This window comes from Fundulus heteroclitus, chromosome 12, assembly GCF_011125445.2.
Source record: "Fundulus heteroclitus isolate FHET01 chromosome 12, MU-UCD_Fhet_4.1, whole genome shotgun sequence".
In the NCBI taxonomy this organism is placed as follows: Eukaryota; Metazoa; Chordata; class Actinopteri; order Cyprinodontiformes; family Fundulidae; genus Fundulus; species Fundulus heteroclitus.
Window position 1 is genome coordinate 28,242,419 of NC_046372.1, and position 10,905 is coordinate 28,253,323.

At 37.7% G+C, this 10,905-nt stretch overlaps 2 protein-coding genes across 3 annotated transcripts; both read left to right on the top strand.

Annotated features, from left to right (window-relative positions):
* The first annotated feature begins 358 nt into the window (after positions 1-358).
* Positions 359-6,857, top strand: LOC118564944 (arrestin domain-containing protein 3-like). The gene is made up of 6 exons (XM_036144394.1): positions 359-1,311; positions 1,403-1,463; positions 1,543-1,687; positions 1,791-1,884; positions 3,954-4,213; positions 5,582-6,857. Exons 1-6 carry the CDS (start codon positions 1,044-1,046, stop codon positions 5,780-5,782), a joined length of 1,029 nt encoding a protein of 342 aa, XP_036000287.1. The 5' UTR covers positions 359-1,043; the 3' UTR covers positions 5,783-6,857.
* Positions 6,858-7,225: 368 nt separating this feature from the next.
* On the top strand, positions 7,226-10,905 carry LOC105925452 (arrestin domain-containing protein 3). 2 transcript variants are annotated; one of them, XM_036143543.1, is made up of 6 exons: positions 7,226-7,634; positions 7,735-7,795; positions 7,885-8,056; positions 8,161-8,248; positions 9,793-10,049; positions 10,531-10,905. In XM_036143543.1, the coding sequence occupies exons 1-6, from the start codon at positions 7,376-7,378 to the stop codon at positions 10,654-10,656; spliced, it is 963 nt and encodes a 320-aa protein (XP_035999436.1). In that variant the 5' UTR covers positions 7,226-7,375; the 3' UTR covers positions 10,657-10,905. The 2 variants fall into 2 exon arrangements, with proteins under 2 accessions (XP_035999436.1, XP_035999437.1); XM_036143544.1 differs by having other exon boundaries at positions 7,741-7,795.

A 10,905-nucleotide genomic window follows, 5' to 3' on the forward strand; every position in this document is an offset into this window, starting at 1 on the left:
GATAGATTAAAAAACTATTTCACTGAATCAAAACATCACCATGAAAACTTTAAAGAAGCGGCTCAGACTTGTTTGTCAACTCTAACCGGCGCGCCTTCTTGTTTCTTTGTGTAAGGGTCAGCCAGTCAATGTACTGTCTCACTGACTCTCTCTGCCATCTCTTCATCACTCTTTCTAATGACTTAAAGAGTAATTTTGTTTGAAACATTGTATCATAAGAAAACTTCATATTCAAAAACTCTTTCAGGAGCGTGGTCACAGTCTGGATCATGCCAGTCATCAAAGGCAACACCAGCCAATATTACTGTTACTTTTGTGTCATTTAAAAAAAAAAAAAACTTTCTTTTCAGATTTTTTGGGAGCTCTGGGTTGGGTTGCATAAGGACTCTGTCGCCATTCGGGATGTCGTGTCCGCTTTAACACGTGAAGAGAAGGCGATGATGATACGGCGCACACAAGTCTGATGTTCAACAGCAAGAGTCACCGAACAAAAAGGTAAAATCTTACCGCATCATAAATCTTTTTTTGTTTGGTTTTGTTTTGATTGTTTGCTTGTTTTATTACTCCTTGTCTGCCTGTGATATCCCAGTTATCAGAGTTTGACAGTTATACTCAGTCTTACTCGACTGTCTTTTCGGTTGAAAACATTCAGAGGCGTCAAAAAAGAAATGAAAGTTTGACTTCTCCAAGAAGACTCCTGTCATAGTGACACAGCGAAACAAAGTGAATCGTTCTCGACCCCTACATAAATGAAAATGATCAAAAGCCTTCATTTCCCAGAACCGCACACGCTCTAAACGTAAACACCGACTTTCAGTTTAACTTGCCTTTTTGTCCTAGAACTATTTGTGTGTTTCAGATCATTCCCCCGAATGCACACCACATGGTGTCCTAACCAGCCTCATGTTTTGTCATCAGACAAACAGGTTTGTCGAGATGTGCCGGCTCACGTATAAACACCGCTCAGCAGGACTGCTCAGCAGGACTGCCGAGTTCACACGGTTCGAGCTTCTTTGACGTTTGTGGTCCTCTCTCGGCCCAGAATGCCCATCAAACACTTTCAGATTGAATATGACGCCATCAACACCAGGAACATTTTCACCAATGGAGACACCATCAATGGACGGATCATCCTAGAAGCCTCGACGAAAACAAGGATCCAGTCACTTATTTTCATAGCTAAAGGAAAAGCTTTAGTTCGTTGGGTTAATTATTATGGGGACATAATCGACAGGGAGGATGAAGTGTTCCAGGACAAGCTAAAATATTATCGAATCAAACAGGATATCGTGAAAGAAGGAGAACAAGATGGTGACTTGTCGTGTTAATTATTGTTTGTAGACTGTTCTGGGGTTAATTTAAACATAATGTTGATTGAACAAAAGCTTTTTTTCTGTTCCAGGCAATGAAGTCATTGAAAAAGGAAGGCATGTGTTTCCTTTCAGCTTCAAGATACCAAACAGGTATTATCCCTTTATTTATTTCAGAGACAACATTTTAATTTCTTTCCGGATCGTAATCCTTTTTTGTCATTTTATTTAGCCGAAAGATACCTTCATCTTTCTCCTCAATCTATGGTCAGATTGTTCATACATTGAAGGCAGAGCTCAAACAGTCAATGAAGCTGAAGAAAAAGGCCAAAACTCACTTCACATTCGTGGGCAAAGCAGCAGGATCTGGATTCATGGTGAGAATGGAGGAGAACTGTGGAAAAATTGCTCCTATATGGTGAAATATGAAGTTTTGTAAGTAATGTTTTGGGTAAACCACAATGTTTACCCAAATTTTAGGCCCGTCAACATCAAAGCATGTACAAAAACCTTGTCCTTGGCTCTGGAAAGGTTTCGATGGATGTCCATACAAGGCACACTGGATACAAACAAGGTAAGTGTTTGGTTTGTGAAAATGAAAACACTGACATGCAAATTCTATTGGTTCCTCTCCAGACATTACACTCTTAATTATGTTGTAGTGCTGGAGTTTAAAGACATTCTGTTTTAGAAAAAACAATAGTAGGATATTTTCTAATAGTACACATTTATGCAGGCCCTTTGGATGACACATAGAGTGCCTTGCAAAAGCATTCATACACCTTGAACCTTTTTACATGTCGTTACGCTACAACCATAAACTTCAGCTTGGATTCTGAGTGTTAGCCCAACACAAGGCAGTGCATCATTGTGAAGAAGAAGGAAAATGATAAATGGTGTTCAAACCTTTTCACAAATAAACATGTAAAACTGTGTTTGGCTCCCCTCAGACAGTTCTTTTGAGGACCACCCTTTGCTGTTATAATATCTGCAAGTTTTTGTCTTTCTATGTCTCCAACAGGTTTGCACATTTAGAGACTCAGTCAGAATTGACGTCCGTGAATAGCATTTTTCAATTCGTGCAACAGAAATTCAATTAGATTTAGGTCTCGGCCATTCTGGCACATGGGTATGTCTTAATTTAAACCATTCCGTTGTATCCCAGACTGAGTGTTTAGGGTTGTTGTCCTGCTGGAGGTGAACCTTTATCCCATTCTGATTTTTTTTTCAGCTTCTGGCTGATTTTGTTCAGGCGCTGCCCCTTATTTAGCTCTTTTTTTGTTTAAAACTGGCCTAATTTTGAACAAAAACAAGACAGAGACCCTTATAGTAGCTTCTAGTCACCTGCATGCTAGTATAAATCACACAGGAGCTTCTTTTTGCCCAGTAATCAAATCAAAATGTGAAATAAATTGCCTTTCCATTTGCCTCCATGATGGGCTTTGACTCACATCAAATCTATTTTCTTTCATTTAACAGCTGGACAACAATTTCCCTCTAGACATTTTGCAGGGATGTTCTGTGGATGTTTTTAAAGTCAAGCTAACGACCCACTTGTTTACTTTATCTTATGTGACATAATTTGATGACCAAACTTGTATTGTTTTATTTTTGGTGTTTCCTTTTTGTTTTTATATTTTTACCTGGTAAAATTATTTTAATCCCCGTTTTACTATTTTTTTATCACCTACTGTTCACGTTGTTTGAAAGTGTTTTTATAAATTAAGTTATAATTAATATTAAAATATTATGCCATTTATGTCATGATTTTATTGTTTTTATTCTTTCCTTCATACAATGTTTAACTTCAATCAAACTTGTGTTGTACAACGGTTTGTGACTAGACCAGCTTCCCCTGTCCCAGCTGAAGAGATGCATCACCACCATGATTAACTGCAGAGATGCTGTGTTCAGGGTGTTCCAACAAGAATAGCATTTTGCACGTAGCCTGAAATATTCAGTTTTTGTCTAACCAGAGCATATTGTGCCATGTGTTTGCTGTGTCTCATGGCTTGTCATAAAAGGCAAAACAGGCCTCTAAAGGCCAGATTTTTGGAGGTCACTCACAACTAATAGCTGTCCAGTAAATATATTCTTGTACCTGAACTAGGGATCTCAGCAGCTCCTCCAAATGCACCTTAGCTCTCTTGGCTGCTTGTCTGATAAATGTTTTTCTTTCCCAGACTGTCAGTTCAGGTGGACAGCCATGTCTTAGTCGCTCTAAGCAGAGTAATAGCTTATACCTGAGTAAAAAGGGTTATGGTACTGATGTGTGTTGTGTTCCTTGGTCGTTATGATGCTGTTTGTTCACTGAGGGTATCCAAGAAATTTCTCAAGGTAATTGGTTTAGTAAGGTTTTTAGTCGATCAAAATAAAGGGAGCAGAATAGATTTTTATTTGCAAGAAATTTAAATTCACAATTCTGCATTATTTGCGTTGATCTATCCAAAAAAATACAAAGGTTCAATGGGTTTGAAGCGTTTTGAAAGGCACCATGCTCCATCAAACATCTTCAACTATCAAAGATCTGTTCGAACCTGTTAATTGGCCTCTTATTCAATTCATTCTAGCCTTGCAACTTGTTTTTATTATATTGTCTTTATGTGTAATGATAGAAGCTGACTGTATCTCTTCATTGTACAGGTGAGGCCCTCCGGGTCCGGGTTGAAATTGAAAATCTCTCAAGTCGCTCCGTCAAACCCAAATTTGTATTGTATGAGAAGAAGAGCTTCTTTGGCTCAAGCCGAGGTAAAATTCTGAGACATGACATAATGAAGGAAAAGGCAGATGCAGTCGATGCGAACGCTGGGAAAAAAACTGTGATAAAGGAAATCATCATCCCTCCAGAGCTTTCTCCGTCCATTTTGAACTGCTCCATCATCAAGCTAGAGTACAGGCTAAAGGTAAGCGTAGGGCAATAATGTTAGTCTATGCATAATCCAATCTAAAACATAATTAGATGGAAGGCTAATCTCAAAAAGTACAAAGTAATTATACTTTCAATACAGACATTAAATGCAGACATTTTTAAAGATCTGGTCAGGAGAAAGAATAATGAACAAAAATCAACAAACAAATGTTATAAACAAAAGTGTAAATAGTTTAAACTGGATATCTCATAATTATCATACAACTTTTTATTTCTAATTATGTTTGGACTTGCAGGTCACAGTAATTACAGTTTTATGAAAAAAAAAATCCTATCAAAGCCTGAGTGTGTTTGTAACATTTTTGGACATTTGCATAATTCATATCAGCTTTCTCAATAATGAGATTCAAGTCATATTCATCTGTGATGGACTGGTTCCCTGTCCAGGGTGTACCCAGAATCTCTCCCCTGAAGACTGCTGCAGATAGGCACTGGCCTGTAAGCTCTGTAAGGTGTCAGGTGTGAACGGGGAGCAGGGGAGTTAAAGCTAGGGTCGCCGATTTTGTCGGAAGTTTCCCCAAGTCCCTTTTTGAATAACTGCACATGCGGAAGACCGTCTTACCTGCTCTTCAGGGAACTACGTGAAAAAAAAAAAATCCCAAATCCACTCTGGTCTTATTTCTTTCTACTGAGGTCTTCCTCTTCTTCTCATAAACATAAACACAGTTTGCTTCTTGCGACTCTCAGCCATATTCAAAGTATACAGAGTGCAGAGGAGCTACAATGAACAGCTAACACCGAAGCTAACCGCTAAGCAAACAAGATACATAAACACTAGAAGTGCGCATGCGCAGCTAGCAGGCGCAAACTAATGAGGAACGTGCGCGCACACTGCCGTTATGTGAGCGCGTCAGAATGATTGGCATGTGGGACAACACATAGATAAGGTGATAGGGACAGAGGGGAATATAATAAAAGAATATATATTTGATATATTCTTTTATTAATTCTTTCTATATATAAAAAAAAAAATCTGCCACGTGTTGTGAAAAGCTTCCCAGTGTTTTACATTTTTTTGGAGACCTATTAATCCAGCACCCTATGGGGGGAATTTAAAAGAGTTATAAGAAGTCCAATCTACCTGTAATTTATCAATGTGAAAAATGACCACTTGCAATAAAAGCCTTTTCTCGCAAACACACATTTTATAGCTCCCTCCACAGATTCTTCTCCATCGTAATATTAATATTCTGGTAGAATTAAAAGATGACTTTGAACCGATATGCCAGGGATGTTAAACATTATTGCCTTAACTTTGTGTGTGCATATGTGTGTATTTGCTTGTGTATCAAAAGCTTTTTCTAACAGAACCCATTTATTTATATATATTTTTTCCTTGCAGGTGTATTTAGATATCCCATGTGAGACAGACATAGTGATCAAACTCCCTATTGTCGTCCTACCTGAGGTGTCAGAGGAGAATCCATCTCGGTCTGACACATTTGGAAGTCCAAACCAGCCAGCCTGGATGTCACAATTAATGGAGCCTCCACCTTCCTATGAAGAATCTGCAAAGTATCCCATTTTTCCTTTTGGAAATTAACGTACTCCACTGGAAACGCCTACTTTAAATGGGGACATCATGACTTTTGCACAATTTTTGTACGACACCTCGTTATGTTTTTTTTAGCGATCAAATGGTGGCATTACCTACAGTCCAACTTTTCCTCCATAAATAAGCCACATAAAGTATGATTCAGATCATTTCTTTGAGAGCACGACAGCTATCGCAGATAATGATTTTAAGAATTCAAAGAAGAGTTACTTTTTTAAGTAATGTCTAAAAGTACGTAATGAAATGTTCATGAAAGGCTTTGTGACTGGAGATGTATCCTGTAAGAAGGCCCACCTCCTCTTGCACACTGTCTGCTGGAGATAGGCAATGAGTTGCAACCTTTAAGAGATTGGTTCAAAGAATTAAATTATTTTGAATGCACTTTATTTCAATGAAATGTGGATGATCTTGACACTTTTCTTGGGTTTTTGGCTTACAATTATATGTATTGTATGAGAAGCTGTAGTGAGATGTTTGACCGTTCTTTAAAGGGGATATCCCTCATGAGTTTTTACAACGCATAATATTAGGCTTGACAGAATTTTTGACTCACACCAAACTTGTGACGAGTGACGAATGTTGACGAGTATAAGTATTTTAAAAATGCTGTTTTAAAAGCCCCACACCTTGACTTAATCTTGCTGTTGTGTTTTGCATTTAAGGTTTACTTGATCCCTTTTAAACTGTTTTGAAACAGTTTAAATCACCTTTTAAAGGTGATTTCACCTGTCATAGTTTACTATTTTAGTTGAACAATGTATTTAAAGTTAATTTGCACTTTGGTCCAATTTGTTTTGTTTTAAATGTGTTGTTTCCTTAAATAAACTGACATCAAACTGTGATGTTTGATACTTTAAACTTAGATTTTTTCTACCTTTTTGAAAACAATAACTACAGTTATTTTCAATTAACTAAAATGTGCATGTCTAAGAGGCTTGTTTGTCAGATAAAAAACAACAACCTTTAAGACATACCTTTCATTAAGCACCCGTTCCACATGAAAATTTGTTGCATTTTTATTGATCTTGTGCAATATTCTAATCTTAAATGCTGTGTTTTTATAAGCTGGACAAAAAAATCTTAATTGGCAGAAATAAAGGCTTTAAAACATCATCAGTCTGTGTCATTCTATTTAATGTGCTTCCCTTAATGAATTGAGTTGCTGAAATAAATGGACTTTTCAATTATTTTCTAATTTATTGAATATGCTTGTATATATACTGTTTTTTTTTTATTGACTGATTGGTTCATTATACCAACTGCTTTGCAGAAGAAAAAGAACTTGCACACATGCAGAACACTATCCCTCTGTATATTCATTTAAACTAATGTAGCCTTCCCCCTCCTGGCTAGAGTTACCTATGTGAAAGTGATACCTGCAGGTTTGATTACGTGATCTGTTCTGACACAGTCACCGGTTCTGTAGTCCACTGCTCCAGTCTCACCAGCATCCTTTTTCATCAAAGAGAGGCATCACCCTAAGTCTAACTTAACTTAAGCTTTTAGGAGGATACATTCATGCTAAAAGACTGTTTGTTTTTATCACAGGGCTTTAGGTCGGTTGTGTAATGCTATCCTATCATGACTGTAAAGCATTTCTCAGTGGAGTACGACAGGGTGAATGACCAAGGAACCTACTCGTCAGGGGACGTTCTTTCTGGAAAAGTTACAGTGGTAACTAGCAAGGAGATCAAAGTCCAGAGTTTTTTGGTCAGAGCTAAAGGAAAAGCCAAGGTGACTTGGTATGAACAGGAAGGACAAAGCTCAGTGCTTCACAGCAACAAGAAGAAATACTTCTATTTTGAGCATATGATTCTTCAAGACAAAAACAAGGGAGATGGTGAGTGTCTATTTCAATTTCGTTTCTGAAATTATTATTTTCTTTATATAAAAATGTGTTCATGAATGCCCATTTAGTGTAACATTATTTTTATATAAAGGTTCAGAAATCATGGGTGCTGGGACAAAGGTTTTTCCGTTCAGCTTTGTCATTCCAAGCAGGTATTGGTTCTTTCCAGACATATCCTACATTTCTGCCACATAGGCTCATTCAGATTAAATCACAACACCTCTGTGTTCTTCCCTTACAGAGACATGCCTTCATCTTATAAAGGCAAATGGGGTGAAATCACGTATAGTTTGCGAGCTCATTTGACTCAGTCAATTTGGCTTGTACACAAAACCAAGACCGAGTTTCCCTTTCTGACCAAGTCTGAGTTTCCTTTTGCCTCCAAATCTGAAATGATTATCATCGGGCTGAAGGTGAGAAATGACTTTCCTCACTTTGTTTTCCACTTCATCTCAGTATGGGATCTGAAAGTTTAAGATTTGCCTCTGAAAGCATTTGTGTTGATATCATACGGCAGGAGCAACAGCATGCAACCAGAGTTTCATTTTGCGGTTCTGGAAAGATTACTATGAATGTGACCTCTGAAAAAATGGGCTTAAAGCAAGGTAAGTAGATTTGACACACGTGGCAGGGAAACTAAGTATCCACTTATAAAGAAATCAAAAAAGAAAGAAATAAAATGGCAGAGAATTGAAAATGTCTGAAATACTTTTAAATAATTTAGTCCGGGTGTGAACCCTCCGCCTGTCTTGTGCGCCTTGCAGTGACTTTTCTGGCCTGTCAAGGTTCCACTTTAACTGCTGTGTGGAGTATTTGATTTGGTAAAATTATTTATTTTGGAAAAAAAATATTAACTTCCGCCCCCGTTCGACGTCTTTATCCAGTGAGAACGCTTTACACACGTCTGCCATCTTTATTGCAGGTACCCCAACAGATCCACTAGGGGGAGCAAAGTTCAACAAGAAAGTTCTATCTCCACATAAAACCAGTTATTTTTGGCACCAAACACACGCCACACTACCCTACTAGTCTACTAAGATCTATCCATCCTCGTTTTAAATCTAATTTTGCTGGGTTTAAATCAAAATTAAGGTTACGGTAAGGGTGGTTTGTAATTAATCGCATTATCATTTTAATACCTTTGTGGGAGCAGGTGTTCAAATTGGCCGCTATATAGGCAACATTGCAGTGTACGTGTTACCGCCTACATAAGAAATTAGAAAATCAGATTTTTTTAAAAATGGTTTAGGTTTATATTATAAGGCATTTGAGTTATGAAAAATGTGTGGACATTGGTTGTGCAGCTCTTTGCAACATTGTTGGGTTTTATTTGGGCTCTTGATGCTGAACTGGTTGGCCACCCCTGGTTTAGCCTCCTTTGATGACCTGCAGACAGATTTCCCATCACCAAAGTATCACTTAACAAGCATATTATGATGTTCATATGCAAAAAGCTGTCTCCATCCCTTTGCAACCTTATTGTTGCAAAACATACTGATGGCAATGGTTACAGTAGTATTTTTTACATTTTTGAATTATCATTAGGGCCATAGTCCAAAAGTGGAAAGAACACAATGTCCCCCCATCAACTGGCTATGAACAATTGGCCCTTGCAAGATTTATGACAGATGATTTAAAAGAATAATCACAAAGGTTTTCTAAGAACCAAGGGCCACTCATATTGAACTGGGTTCCAAAGAAAACAATAAGTAATGCATTATGCACTATAACCTCTATGCTCACAGCACAAGAAGACTTCAATGCCGAAGAAGAAGCACAAAGCTAATTTAAAAGTAAAAACATTCAGGCAATCCAGTGAAAAAGTTTGGGGACAAATAGATGAAATTCAAATTTTACTCTTTGGATGTCCTCTTCCAACATCTGGTCTGTAAGTGCATTTAGTTTCCTTTTACCTCATTCAGTTCCACATTATAACAGATCATATATTGACATATTTATGATTTCTTTGTGTGTGGATTTCTTGGCTTGTTACTGACATCTTACTTAATTTCAGGCAAATATCCTCATTAGAAATATCTTTACCAGGTGAAACGTTGACATGATCGATACTCATTCTCTCCTATGTAGTGTCTTCTTGCCATGTCTATTTTAAAAATCAAACTTGTTTATATCTTCCTGAATGAGATAGGTGAGGCAGTGGAAGTCTCTGCGGAAGTGCTCAATGAGTCGGCACGCTCTGTAACACCAAAGTTCCACCTGTGTGAGAAGCAGACCTTTGTGGCCCAGTCAAAGAAGAAAGTACAAACAAAGGACATCTTGTTCGGGATAGGAGACGCTGTTCCAGCTGAGAGCAGTCGAACTGTAACCAAAGTATTGATTATCCCTCCACATCTCCCTGCTACCTTCTTCAACTGCAGCATGATGAATCTGGAGTACAGAATCAAGGTATGTATGCTTGTTATAGGATACATTTAGAAAGCCGTCCTTCACAGGAGGTCATTATTATTATAGAATGCCATAATTCAATATGACAGAAGTGGGGTTAGAAATATTTTCAGAAATCAATTAAACTGTTGCTAAATGTATTCATTTATTTTGCAAACTGAAGATTTTCTAAGTGCTTGAATTACAAAAAGAGCTCCACAAACTGGCTGCATGATGAGAACGAGAGAGTAAAGAGGAGGGGTTAAAAGCCTCATGGCTCATCGAGGAAGCGTTTCATATTACAGCACGACCTGTTCCATCCAATCCCACAGATTTGCAACTGAGCTCTCAGAATACAATTGGTCACTAGGCAGAGAAACAAACTGAGGCATAAATTACTGTCCATTGTTGTATTTATAGGTCAAGTTATCCAAGTATTGTAGTTGTTTTCTCCAAAATTCATGATGGAAGTCGTTTCCTTTTTTTATTCTTTCTCCTACAGGTCACCCTTGATGTTCCTTTGCTGAGAAATCCAGAAATTAAACTTCCCCTGGTCATCCTCCAGGGTTCGCCAGAGCCTCTTCAACAAAAAACAAAGAGGCCCACCTGGTTTAGAAAACAGTCATAAGCAAGAAAAAAGCATGTCTATGCATAAATTACTATCAGTCAGTGTTGCCTGGTTTGAATTCATAAATCTATAATTGCGAAAATGATCTTTTTTTTTGTAGCTCACTACAATAAAAGAATGATGTCTTTTGCTGTACAGAGATGTCCACTAGATGGCGATGTTAGCAACACTTAAGATATTGCAGCATGTTTAAATTTAATGATTTTGTTTAAAGCTCTATAGCTGTACTGTTATATGAATAAATCAGTG